The 14,848-nt window shown below is 38.2% G+C and overlaps 2 protein-coding genes across 2 annotated transcripts in view; both read right to left on the bottom strand.

Moving 5' to 3' along the window:
* The window catches only part of HKR1 (HKR1, GLI-Kruppel zinc finger family member), a 410,249-nt gene that overhangs the window by 331,238 nt on the left and 64,163 nt on the right, over nt 1-14,848 (bottom strand). The window lies entirely within an intron of this gene.
* On the bottom strand, nt 11,541-13,241 carry ZNF345 (zinc finger protein 345). Its single transcript, XM_025368094.1, has one exon. It carries the CDS (start codon nt 13,239-13,241, stop codon nt 11,775-11,777), a length of 1,467 nt encoding a protein of 488 aa, XP_025223879.1. The 3' UTR covers nt 11,541-11,774.

Consider the following 14,848-nt stretch of genomic DNA (forward strand, 5'->3'; position numbering starts at 1 on the left):
AGTACCAGCACTATTGAAACTATTCCAAAAATTATAGGAGGGAATCCTCCCTAACTCATTTTGCAAAGCCAGTGTCATCCTGGTACTGAAGCCAGGCAAGGGTAAAACACACAAAATAACTACAAGCCAATATCCCTGATGAACATAGACATCAAAACCTTCAGCAAAATACTAGCAAACCAAATCAAACAGTATGTAAAAAAGATAATAACAGCACAGTCGAGTGGATTTTATTCCAGGGGTGTAAGGATGGCTCAACATATGCAACTCAATACATGATTCATCACATAAACAGAATTAAAAAACAAGCCAGGCATGGTGGCTCACGCCTGTAATCCCAGCACTTCGTGAGGCCAAGGTGCGCAGATCACCTGAGGTCAGGAGTTTGAGACCAGCCTGGCTGACATGGTGAAACCCCGTCTCTACTAAAAATAGAAAAACTGGCTGGGCGTGGTGGCGGGCGCCTGTAGTCCCAGCTACTTGGGAGGCTGAGGTAGGAGAATTGCTTGAACCTGAGAAGCAGAGGTTGCAGTGAGCTGAGATAGTGCCATTGCACTCCAGCCTGGGCAACAGAGCAAATTGCTTGAATGTGGGAGGTGGAGGTTGCAGTGAGCCGAGATTATGTCCTTGCCCTCCAGCCAGGGGGCAATAGAGCGAGACTCCATTTCAAAGAAAACAACAACGACAAAAAAACTTCCTATTGAGTACAATGTGCGTTATTTAGGTAATGGGTACATTAAAAGCCAACACTTTCCCCACTACACTATATATGTATGTAACACAGCTGCCCTTGTAACTTCCTAAACCTATAAAAATTTTTTAAAATTAAGAATTAATAAAAGGCAAATTAAGAATGCTTTTTTAAAAGGTTGGGGCATTATGCTAATAAGGTACTGTGGATTTCAGAGTGCAGAGTAGAAAGATCACAAGAATTTAGTGTGGTAGATGGGAACAGAAAATGGGTGTATAAATTTTATTGAAGTTAGAGCCCTGGGTTGAGGAATGACCTGGGAGTACTGGATATTGTAGAGACAGATATCATCAGGGCAAAGAGATTAAAGATTTTTGCCTTGACGGTTTCACACTATATTGTGATAGTAACACTGTATGTGTTGGGAGATAGAGCAGGAAACATCTTCTGTGGAATATGTATGCTATTAAATGTTTTATCAAACTTTTGATCAAACAAGACAGGAGAACAATTTGCAATTTCATTTCTATTTCTATGTTATGAGAGAAACTGATCATTTGTTCAGATGTTTAACAGGCATGTTCATGTTACTATAAACTCTTCTGTTTCTCCATCACATTGTTGGTCATTTTTACTGATTACAAACTTCTTTATATACTTAAGAAATATATATATTTATTTATATAGTAAGGTTAATGTTTGTCATGTGTCGTTTCAGTAACTTTTCCTAATCTTTTGGCCTCTTTGGTTATTTTTTAATAAGCAGAAATCTTTTTCACATGTAAAATTTACAGTTTTTCCTATATACCACATAACCTTATTATTTTTTCTCTTTATATTAATATTTCTGCAGATTTGGAGTCATCCGAGAATTTAAATTGTACCTCAGACAAAATCATGAGAATTACTTTGGGGTCACTGTTACTGGCTCTAGAGTTCAGGAGAACCAACAAGTAGAATTGTGCAATTAGATGCAGTAAAATGTTGAAGAGGACCAAAATGATTCTGAGTCTCGAATCTGAGTTTTAGCCTAGCATGTCAGGAAACAGTGGTCTGGGCTCTACGTGTGTTCCTTTTGTAAAACATGGATCTAATATCGTAGATGTAAATGACTCCATGTAATAACATTACTCAAATCATGATAAATCTGGCTCTGTGGATACACAGGAATGACTATTTAGAAATAATTTGGTTTTTTTGTTTTTTGTTTTTTGTTTTTTTGAGATGGAGTCAGTCTCGCCCTATTGCCCAGGCTGGAGTGCAGTGGCACAATCTCGGCTCACTGCAAGCTCCGCCTCCCAGGTTCACGCCATTCTCCTGCCTCAGCCTCCCGAGTAGCTGGGACTACAGGCGCCCGCCACCATGCCTGGCTAATTTTTTTGTATTTTTAGTAGAGACAGGGTTTCACCATGTTAGCCAGGATGGTCTCAGTCTGACCTCATGATCCGCCTGCCTTGGCCTCCCGAAGTGCTGGGATTATGGGTGTGAGCCACTGCACCCGGCCATTTAGAAGTAATTTGAGTACTCAATTCTCTGTCTATTGTAAAATATACAGTTTATTTTAGAACAGTTTTAGATTTACAGAATAATTATAAAAGTAATACAGAGAATTCCCATATACCCTACACCTAGTTTCCCCTACTACTGAAAACGTCTTATATTATATGGTACATTTGTTACAATTAATGAACAAGTATTGGTACATTATTATTAGCTAAAGCTTACACTTTATTCCAAATGTTCTTAGGTTTTTAAGCTTTTCTTTTTTTTTCTGTTCCAGCATTCTAAGCAGGAGAACACATTGCATTTAGTCATCATTTCTACTTAGGTTACTCCTGGCTATGACAGTTCCTTTTTTTTTTTTTTTTTTTTGGTTGTTGTTTGTTTTTGTTTTTGTTTTGAGATGGAGTTTTCTTTTGTTGCTTAGGCTGGAGTACAATGGCGTGGTCTCAGCTCACTGCAATCTCTGCCTCCCAGGTTCAAGCGAATCTCCTGCCTCAGCCTCCCAAGTAGCTGGGATTACAGGCGCCAACCACCACGCCCAGCTAATTTTTGTATTTTTAGTAGAGACGGGGTTTCACCATGTTGGCCAGGCTGGTCTTCAACTCCTGACCTCAGGTGATCCACCCTCCTCGGCCTCCAAAGTGCTGGGATTACAGGCACAAGCCAGAGCGCCTGGCTCTCTTCCTCATTTTAAATGATCCTAACTATTTTGAGGAGGCCAGTATAGCATAGAATGTTCCTCCACTAAGATTTGACTGATGTTTTTCTCATGATTAGACTGAGGTTGTTTGCAGGAGGAAGATCACAGAGGTTAAGTGCCATTTTCCTCATAGATATCAAGGATTCATACTATCAGCATGATGACTTTTTGTTGGTCTTAATCACCTGAGTGAGGGAGTGTTTGTCAAGTTTCTCCAGTGTAAAGTTACTCTTTTCTCCCTTTTCCCATACAGTAGTCTTTGGAAGTCACTGTGCACAGCACGTACTTAAGGAGCAGAAGGGTATGCTCCACTTCCCTGAGGGCAGAATATCTGCATAAATTATTTGGAATTCTGTACTGGAGATTTATCTCCTCCATTTATTTAGTTATTTAGCTGATAATATAGTCATATCAGTATGAATGCATGGATATTTATTTTATACTTTGGGTTACAATCCAATACCACTTTATTTGTTGCTCAAATTTTCCAGAAACTGAGCATAGAAGTGATCACATCTAAATCACTGTGGCTATGCTGTTGTGAACGCCCTGAAGGCTACACAAACAGACAAATCAGGAGGTTATTATAAATATCTAAGTAACATATAGTCATGGTTAGGATCAGGATGTTATCAGGAAAGGTGATGAGAGGTGGGTAGAATTGCAACATAACCGGGGGGAAAGAATTTACTTTTCAATACATAATGCTGGATTAACTTGGATATCTGCAGGAGTACTGATAATTAAACAACTTGACCCACTAAATCTCATACTGTACACCAAACTTGTCTCAGACTTCATTCTATGTGTCTCTTCCTGTGGCTTGTTGAAATATGTATCCTTTCACTATAATAAAGTTGTAATCATAGGCCAGGCACCGTGGCTCACGCCTGTAATCCCAGGCAAGATGTGAGTGGTGAAATAAAACCTCTAGGGGAAGAAAGAATGCCTTCATGAGTTTGTAGGCATGAAACACACACACACACACACACAAACATTTAAGACTCAAAGTTCTAACCATATATAGAAAAAGGCTGATAAACAGGAGTTAATTAAAATTAAAAACTCCAGTTCATCAACCCGTACCTTTAAGAGAGTGGAAATGCATACTACAGAGCAAAAGGTATTTGCAACATACATATCAACTCAGATCCAGATCCAAAATACACAAAGAACTCACACAAAGCAATAAGGAAAAGACACGAAATGCATTTAAAACGGCCAAAGTCTAACCAACCCTGCATACAAGATACCAAAAAAGCTAGTAAGCAAGCATATGAAAAGGTATTCAACATTATTAGTCATTAGAAAGTGAAAATACAACTTTCTACACACTTATATAACAGTTATATATCTCTATATATAACTATAGCAACTAACATATTAGTATAGTCCTATTAGAATGACTATACAATACTAAGTGTGAAGAGTATATAGAGCAAATGAAACCCTTACAGATTCTTTGTGGGAGTGTAAATTTGTACAATTACTTTGGAAAACTGACATTTACTAAATATAGGCCTATCTCTGACTCAGCAATTCCATTCTGAAGTATATTGCCAATAGAAAAGAGTAAATATGTCTACATAAAGACACGTATAAGAAGGTTCCCAGAGCTATAGAAACAATACAGATACCCATCAACCAAAGAATGAGTAAGTCAAAGTATATTCCTGTATAGTGATAAATTAACTTCACCCAAAGAGAGGCGTTGCCTTTGCTGTGAGTACTGGGAGGTAATCTCTAGGCCTCTGGAATGTCCTGCTCAATAGCAGTGTCTTGGTTTGGCTGGGTTCTTTTTTGGCCACCCAACAGTATAACATGTGATTTATGATGAGTGCTTTGAGACATGCTATCTCAGTTTTGACTTCTGGAGATGGCAGACAAACAGTACTAGACAAACCAGCAAGAAGGGCAGAAAGACAAAGGTCCGCTATGTGGGCAGGGCAGGGTTATCAAACCCCAAGAAAAACACTGGAAACCAAAGACTAGGGTGAGCTTCCCTGGATTGCAACACTCTATTTTATTATTCCACATTGTAGATGGAAGGAGGTATCATCATCCAGGACTCCATAGAGATAGGATGACCAGAAGATTCATCTTTGGACCCCTCTTAGACTTCATTCTATGCGTCTCTTCCTCTGGCTAGGTGTAATTTGTACCCATTCACTATAATAAAGCTGTAATCATAGGCCAGGCGCGGTGGCTCATGCCTGTAATCCCAGCACTTTGGGAGGCCGAGGCGGGCAGATCACTTGAGGTCAGGAGTTTGAGACCAGCCTGGCCAACATGGTGAAACCTCGTCTCTACTAAAAGTACAAAAATTAGCTGGGTGTGGTGGCAGGCACCTGTAATCCCAGCTACTCAGGAGGCTGAGGCTGGAGAATCGCTTGAACCCAGGAGGGGGAGGTTGCAGTGAGCCGAGATCGTGCCACTGCACTCCAGCCGGGGTGACAACAGCAAGACTCCGTCTCTAAAAAAATAAAAAAATAAAAATAAATTAATAAAGTTGTAATCATAAGTATACTATTCTCTTGCGTTCTGTGAATTATTATACTGAATTATCAAGGGTAGTCATGACAACTCCCAAATTTGTAGTCAGCTGGTCTGAAGTATGGGTAGCCCTTGGAACCTCTGAACTTGTGGCTGGTGTCTAAAATGAGCGCAGTCTTGTGGAAACTTTTCCCTCAGACTGCAGTTTCCCTAACTCAATGTAATTCCCATAAAACACTAATAAATAAAAATGAATAATCTATTATGTCTGAGAGAGCCATCCTTATTGTTGCATGAAATAATGTTGAGCAAAAGAAACCAGACACAAAAAGGGTTCAGCGTACTATTCCATTTACATGAATTGGAAAAACATGTAAGCTTATCTGTGGTTACGGAAATTAGGAGAGAGGTTATTTCTGGGCAGTGGAGTATTAACAGCAAAGCAGCACAAAGAAGGCTTCTTAGGCTGCAAATGTATGTCAGTCTGGGCAGTGCTTACATAGGTGTACAATATTACTTCATCAAGTTTAACACTTAGGATTTATGCTATTCCCATCAGTATTTTATATACCTAAATAAAAATGAATTCAAGTAGAAGTGTAGAGAAGGCTACTGAATGTAATGAGTGTGGAGTTCAAGGGAAACAAACCCACTGGGGTGAAATCACCAAGGAACAAATAAGTATAAATAGTAAATGTGTCAAAGGCTGAGTCTTAGAAAACTTCAATCTTTAGGGAACAGAGAGATGAAGAGAAACAATGCATTAGATGACCATGACGATTAGCTACATAGGAAAAAGCAACAGAGTTTGAGAATTTTAGTTACTTTTCTGCTCTTTAAAAAAAAAAATATTTTAAAAGGTGATTTCATAGGAATTGAGTAAGCCTGCCTATAGATGTATGACATGCTCCAATTAAAATACAAAAACCAATTGGGTTAAAAATAAAACACTAACTATATGGTGTTTATAAGGACATATACCTAGAACAAGCTGACACAACAGACCTAGTGTGGCTCTACTGGCCAAAGCAGAATTTTCAATATTAGAGAAATTGGAATTCAACATCACAGTGAAAAATACAGCAATCAAACATAAAAAAACCTCTATATTAACCGAAGACCTTGAAATAATATAGATGGGCATTTTGTGCCCACTTTTCAGAACTAAACAAATAAAATATCAGAGAATATATAAATAATGTAATCACCAAGCTTAATATAATTAAACAGAACTTTGTGTTTTATAGAGAATATATATCATTTCACATCATATATCTGTAAAACATATTAAAAACCTAACTTGTATTTGGCCACAAATAATAAATTAATGTTTTAACTTTTTAATTAAGTTTCACAGATCACGCACATTATAATTTCATATGCTAAATCTTTTTCACAAGTTTTTGAAAATTTAGAAACACATACAAAAAGACAGACACCTACATAACTAGTGAATCAAACAAGATTAAAATAAGAATTACCTAGAAGTTAATTTTTTTAAAAACTATGGGGCCGGGTGCAGTGGCTGACACCTGTAATCCCTGCACTTTGGGAGGCTGAGGTGGGCAGATCACAAGGTCAAGAGATCGAGACCATCCTGGCCAACATGGTGAAACTCCATCTCTACTAAAAAATACAAAAATTAACCGGGCATGGTGACGCACGCCTGTAGTCCCAGCTACTCAGGAGGCTGAGGCAGGAAAGTTGCTTGAACCTGGGAGGTGGAGGCTGCAGTGAGCTGAGATCACGCCACTGCACTCCAGCCTGGCGACAGAGTGAGACTCCATCTCAAAAAAGAAGAAGAAGAAAAACTATGGGCCCCAGATATAGCAATATTCAAAGGAAATCTTGTAGCCTTTAATGCTTCCAATTTAAAAGGGACTGAAAATATATTAACTAAGCACATGTACTCAACAGAAATACACACAGATAAAAACAAAATAGTGAAATATTTTTTGAAATAGAAAAAGCAAACAAAAATAGTCAAAAGCATGAAGAAAACCCAGATAAGATTTTTTTTAAAAAAACAAGTAAAATGAATGGGACTCCTTCAAATCAATTTAGAAGAATTAAGTGGTTTAAAAATAAAACTGAGTAGAAATACAAATATATAGAGAGACTGAAAACTGAAAGCCAATTATGTTTGCCAATATCAACAAATTTGAAAATCTAAAGAAATCATTAAAATCATTGATGAAGTAGTTTATTAGTTCTAAAATGCACTTTTTACCCAACATTTTAGTCTCTGAAAGTGGGATTCAATATATATCTACAACAGATTAATCTGCAGGATTTTAAAAATTAGTTGTATATTTAAAGTGATGCATTTTATATGTGGCATCTTAAGAGTTCATAAGTTAGTCTGTTTTTAATCATTTCTTTTCCATATCTTTTAAAAATTAAAAAACTTAATTATCTCAAATTTAAAAATTATAAAATATACTAATGCTGATATATTTTCATCTTTTGTTCTTTCCAATGCAAAATGTGATTGAATGCCAAAATATTCACTCAGGGGACCTGACTGGGGGGTAAGGGAGTATAAAAGAGACTTTGGCCACAGGGTTTTTTTCTCCAGCCTTCCTATAGTTTTTGCTTTATATCTCTTATATAATACCCATTTCTATGCCACTTTGAGTCAATTCTCATGATTAAAATCCTTTCACTAAAATGTTCATTTTAATTTTCAAAATAATTATTAAAAGGTAACGTGTAATAGCAGTAAACAAAAGCTGAGTATACCTTATCTAAAATGCTTGGGACCCAGAAGTGTTTGGATTTTGGAATATTAGCATTACACTTATCAGGTAAGCATACTTAATCCAAAAGTCTGAAATTATCTTTGAGCATCATGTTGAGCTCAAAAAGTTTTGGAATTTGGAGCATTTCAGATTTTGAATTTTCAAATTAAGGATGCTCAACCTGTAATCTGTAAAGTCTGTAGAGCAATGTCATTTTTGCATTCATGTTCATATACCTTTATTTATAAGAACTGCTACTATTTTGTTTTCAAAACAGCAGGTTGTGATTATTGATCTAGATTTTTTTATTCTAAAATTAGTTTTCCCTCCCATTTTCCTTAGGGTTTTTGTTGTAGTTATTCTTTCTCCAGCTTCTTGGGTTATATGCTTGGTTTCTTTATTTACAATTTCTTTAATATTCTAACAAATGAATGAATTTAGAGCTATACAATTTCCTCTCTATATTACAGGTCCTCATAAGTTTTGCTATGTAATCTATTCAGTGCCATTTATTTAAAAAATAATTTATTTGATTTTAATTAATTTATTCATTTATTTTTAGAGACAGGGTCTTACTCTGTTGTCCAGGCTAGAGTGCAGTGGCACAATAATAGCACACTGAGGCCTTGAATTCCTAGGCTCAACTGGTCCTCCCACCTCAGCCTCCAGTAGCTGGAGGCCACCATACCTGGCTCATTCTTTTTAAAACTTTTATTGTAGAGACGGGGGCTTGCTATGTCACCCAGGCTGGTCTCAAACACCAGGCTTCCAGCAATCCTCCTGCCTCAGCCTCGCAAAGTGCTGGGATTGCAGGCATGAGTTACTATGCCTGCCTGCATTTTATTTTTAAGCAAAGAATCATGCAGATGAGTACTGAATTAGTATTTGGATTTCAATGAAGAATATTGCCATAGTTTTTTTACTTCTACCCTGGTACAAATTTTATAGTGTATTTGTCTTCTCACATTTTGTAATCTTATTATATTTTCTGTAGGACAAATGAATTTTTTTTATTTCTATTTTTTCTGAGACAGAGCCTTGCTCTGTCACCCAGGTTGGAGTTCAGTGGTGCGATCTTGTTTCACTGCAACCTCCACCTCCCAGGATCAAGCAATCCTTATGCCTCAGCCTCCCGAGTACCTGGAACTACAGGCACACGCCACCATGCCTGGCTAATTTTTGTTTTTTTGTTTTTGTTTTTTTTTTTGAGACGGAGTCTTGCTCTGTCGCCCAGGCTGGAGTGCAGTGGCCGGATCTCTCAGCTCACTGCAAGCTCCGCCTCCTAGGTTTAGGCCATTCTCCTGCCTCAGCCTCCTGAGTAGCTGGGATTACAGGTGCCCACCACCTCGCCCAGCTAGTTTTTTGTATGTTTTAGTAGAGACGGGGTTTCACCGTGTTAGCCAGGATGGTCTCGATCTCCTGACCTCGTGATCCACCCGTCTCGGCCTCCCAAAGTGCTGGGATTACAGGCTTGAGCCACCGCGCCCGGCCTTTTTTTTTTTTTGAGACGGAGTCTCGCTCTGCCGCCCAGGCTGGAGTGCAGTGGCCGGATCTCAGCTCACTGCAAGCTCCGCCTCCCGGGTTCACGCCATTCTCCTGCCTCAGCCTCCGGAGTAGCTGGGACTACAGGCACCCGCCACCGCGCCCGGCTAGTTTTTTGTATTTTTTAGTAGAGACGGGGTTTCACCGTGTTAGCCAGGATGGTCTCGATCTCCTGACCTCGTGATCCGCCCGTCTCGGCCTCCCAAAGTGCTGGGATTACAGGCTTGAGCCACTGCGCCCGGCCCAATTTTTGTATTTTTAATAGAGATGGGGTTTCACCACGTTGGCTAGGCTCCTGGCCTCAAGTGATTCACCCACCTTGGCCTCCCAAAGTGCTGAAATTACAGGCGTGAGCCACTGTGCCTGGCAGCAAATATTCTTATTCAACAAGGAATGACTGTCAGTCAAACTTTGCCTACATTCATTTAAATGAATGTCTTTCTCCATTACAGGGTCTCTGTTGTTGAGTAAGGTATGGATCATGGCTAAAAGTTTTTCTGTAAATAATAAAAATGAAGCTTGAGAAGATAATGGTGATGGGTAACATTCACTAAGCATTTCTTATGTGATAGGCACAATTATAGAATCCACACAACAATGCTCTTAGGTATTCTGATTCTACCCACATAGGTATGTTACAGATGCATATAAAAGGATCTAGAAGAATAAGTAAATTGGTTAACAATGCAAAGGAACTGAGGCCAGGAATGCTGCTCAAAGGCAAGGCCAGCTTTATCTGTAATGTAAAAATCTTTTATATGCAAAAGCAATTGACACATTATCTCTGAAATGAACAATAAATAAATAATGCAGACACACTGAAAAGGGGCCATCAAGGTAAGTGTTTGTAATGGCAAAATTTTTAATACTTGACAAAATTGGGGTTTGATAAAGACAGGTGAATACTATAAAGCCAATAAAATGGTAACAACATATTTACAGACAAAAAATACTAAGGGCTGGTTATAGTATAGCATAATCACACCTTGTTTCCAAAACAATGAGAGAGATAGTATTAAAGGATTTGCTCCAAAAGTTTGACAGTGATTATCTGTGATTGGTAAGATTACAGGTAACCATATCCTTTTTTTCTTCTTATCTACATTATGATGAGGGAAAGCTGTTTTGCAGAATGGAGAGTACAATTTTATAAAAGGAAAGTAAACAATCTTCTAAAACAAAAGGTACAGGTATTAAAGGATACTTAGAAGTAACAGTTATTCACCATAAACAGGATGAAACATAGATACATATATGCAAATTTAAAAAACAAACACTGGGCCAGGCACAGTGGCTCATGCCTGTAATTCCAGCCTCTGGGACACCGAGGCCGATGGATCATGAGGTCAAGAGATCGAGACAATCCTGGCCAACATGGTGAAACCCCGTCTCTAATGCAAATACAAAAACTTAGCCGGGCGTGGTGGCGGGCACCTGTAGCCCCAGCTACTCGGGAGGCTGAGGAAGGAGAATCACTTGAACCCAGGAGGTGGAGGTTGCAGTGAACCAAGATTGTACTCCAGCCTGGCAAAAGAGTGAGACTCTGTCTCAAAAAAAAAAAAAAAAAAAGAAAAAAAAAACACTGACCTGATATCCAAACTTTATGTGAATACAAATGTAACTTACCATCAAATAGTCGATAAAAAACAATATGAAATGGACAAGGTTATTGAATAAATGGTGTTAGGACGATAATCAAGAAAGAAGAAAAGGATAAATTTAGACTTGCAATAAATAACTTTTAGATGAATCAGTAATTCTGTATAATACAAAAAAAAAGATCATTGAAAAAATATAGTAGGGTTAACCCAGAAATGAGTTTTCCAATGTTTAAAATAGAGGCAAAATACAATAAATGATTTTTTTTTCATTTTTAATATTCACAAGTAAGAATTTTCCAAAGTAATGAAGGAATGAATATAGATAAGGATATTCAAATATTTATTTTATTTGGGGTGATTTTTTTCCTGTATAAATTTTCTTAGACTGACTAACCTGTGAAGCATAAGTTAGGCATCTGTACCTTAGTTCTATTTGTAGAGATTTTCACCACTATGAATTTTCTTATGTCATATGTTTAGAGTCCTTCCTTCAGCACATAATTTCAATTCATAGTCTCCAATTCACAGAGTTTCTTACCATTATGACTTCTCTTATGTTGCTGAAACTCTGAACCCCTCCCATAAGCCTTCCCACAGTTCTTACATTCATAAGGTTTCTCACCTGTATGAATTCTCTGATGCTGAGTAAGGCTTGAGCCACTACAAAAAGCTTTCCCACACTCCCCACATTCATAGGGTTTCTCACCAGTGTGTATTTTCTGGTGCCGATTAAGAGCTGAACCACTACTAAAGGACTTTCTACATTCTTTACATTCATAGGGTCTTTCACCAGTATGGATTAACTGGTGTTGGATAAGTTTTGAGCCACTACCAAAGGCCTTCCCACATTCCTTACATTCATAGGGTTTCTCACCAGTATGAATTCTGTGATGTTGAGTAAGGTCTGAACCACTACTAAAGGTCTTCCCGCATTCCTTACATTCATAAGGTTTCTCACCAGTATGCATTCTTTGATGCTGAATAAGTTTTGAACCACTTCTAAAGGCTTTCTCACACTCTTTACACTCATAGGGTTTCTCACCAGTGTGAATTCTCTGATGTTGAGTGAGATCTGAGCCACTATTAAAAGCCTTCCCACATTCCTTACATACATAAGGTTTCTCGCCGGTATGAATTCTCTGATGTCGTGTAAGGGCTGATCCAAAACTAAAGGCCTTCCCACATTCATTACATATGTATGGTTTCTCACCGGTATGAATTCTCTGATGCCGAGTAAGGGCTGAACCGCTGCTAAAGGCCATTCCACATGCTTTGCACTCATAAGGTTTCTCACCAGTATGAATCCGCCGATGTTGAGTAAGGTTTGAACCACTGCCAAAGGCTTTACCACAATCTATACATTCATAAGGTTTCTCACCTGTGTGAATTCTGTGATGCCGAGTAAGGGCTGATTCAAAACTAAAGGACTTCCCACATTCCTTACACTCATAAGGCTTTTCACCACTGTGAATGATCTGATGTCGAATAAGGCCTGACCCAAAACTAAAGGCTTTCCCACATTCCTTACATTCATAGGGTTTCTCACCAGTATGAATTCTCTGATGGTGAGTAAGGTTTGAGCCACTACCAAAGGCCTTCCCACATTCTTTACATTCAAAAGGCTTCTCACCAGTGTGAATTCTTTGATGGTAAGCAAGGTTTGCACCACTACCAAAGGCCTTGCCACATTCTTTGCATTCATAAGGTTTCTCACCAGTATGAATTCGCTGATGTCGAATAAGGACCGATACAAAACTAAAATCCTTCCCACATTCCTTACATTCAAGGAGTTTCTCATCAGTATGAATTCTCTGATGCTGGATACTGAAAGTGTGCATGTCTTCAGGAGTAAATATCATTTCACTGAAATGTCCTTCCTGAGATCCCTGTTTTCTCTCAAACTGGCTTTTACATTCCCAATCACCTCTGAAACTTGAACACTCAATGCTGTGTTTTGTAAGGTTTTCCATTATCTCCCATCAGGATGATGCTATTCCATAAATATCCTTTTTCAGAAATAATTTCTTGGTCTCAACTTTGATTCACAGTCTGAAAGAAAATATAAAAGCAAACATTCACTTTTTTGTGTTCTGGGAGAGATTAAACGTTTATAATAGTTACGAAAGACAACTACAATTTAATTTTCATAAAAAATTGAGTTGCTTATACAGTTCTCACATATGACTGGGGCAATTTGACAAACAGATTAGGGAAGCAGAGAAAATGAGTAAAAGTCAGACTAGAAAGTGAAGGAGGTATTCAGGAAACAGATTATTTTTAAATAGTAGTTTAAAGTTCCCTGCAGACTTTGAAAGCTTGGTAATTATACAGATGTCTTGGCCCTGTCTTAATTTCGTAAGAGATGAATCTAGTGTTATAAACATTTATAAATGAGGGTAATTCTCATACTCATTTATCAGGGTTGTTTGGAGTACCACATTTTTCCTGGGGTGGAAAATGTGGGATAATTCAGTAATAAACATAATTTGCAGATAAACAGATGGAGACAGAAAAGAAAGATAATCCACAAAGAGCAGTTTCTGAATGAAAGACTAAGTGCTAAATGAGTATGCAATGAGCTATGGAGAGGAAAGATTCATCTGTGGTTAGAATGTGGTTTGTTATGGTTAAGTTTGCCTCTAAATTCTATGACGATAACATTGAGAGAAGGAGGAGCTCAGTAAGGGCTACAGCAGAGGAACAGAATCTAGTTTTAACATGAGAGGAAAGGGAAGACAAGACAGGAGGCAATGTGATACTACTAGAAGATTGCAAGAAAGATGAAGATATATAAAGATGAAGATACATAAATATCCTGAACCTCATCTTTGATGATTATGGAATGATTCTGATCACACCTAATCTACTTATGTACTTGCATAAAGTAACTGTGCAGTGCTTATTATTTTGGGAGATTTATTTGCCACAAAAGTAGAGACGAGGAAAGGGAATGGATTTAAAGATACTATCTAAGGCCCTGAGTTAATACCTCAAACCCCAAAAAGTGAAAACATTCCAGCATCGATCTCTTTCTACAATTCACATAACAATCCTGTTTACAGCAGGTCTAAATATGTCTTGAAATTGTTCTTCCAATCTCCAATTGGCTAATCCAAATCAAAATTACCTTTTGCTTGGACACTAAAGCAGCATTTCTTCTAGCTTCCTGCATTTCCAGTTTTGCACCCTTAGCACCCAGAGTGATATTTAGCCTGGAACTGTTCTGCTCAAAATGAACTTGTTCATAAAAGTTCCTCAGTGATCTGCCTGTCTCTACAACCTAATATCCCTCTCTGCACCCCCCCACCCAACAATAAGCTGTAGCCACAGTGGCCTTCATAGTTCTTCAAATGCACAAAACTGTACCCACCCATCCCCATTATGACTTCACCTGCCTGAAATGGCCCCCTATAGCCACTGCCCCTACTCTTGGCCTTGCAAGTTTCTGGCAATGGTTTAGATATCTGCTAAACGATGTATCTTTAAAATATTTCCTGCATGTTCAGTCTTTTTTTTTTTTTTTTTTTGAGACGGAGTCTCACTCTGCCGCCCAGGTTGGAGTGCAATGGCCGGATCT

Source organism: Theropithecus gelada, chromosome 19, assembly GCF_003255815.1.
Source record: "Theropithecus gelada isolate Dixy chromosome 19, Tgel_1.0, whole genome shotgun sequence".
In the NCBI taxonomy this organism is placed as follows: Eukaryota; Metazoa; Chordata; class Mammalia; order Primates; family Cercopithecidae; genus Theropithecus; species Theropithecus gelada.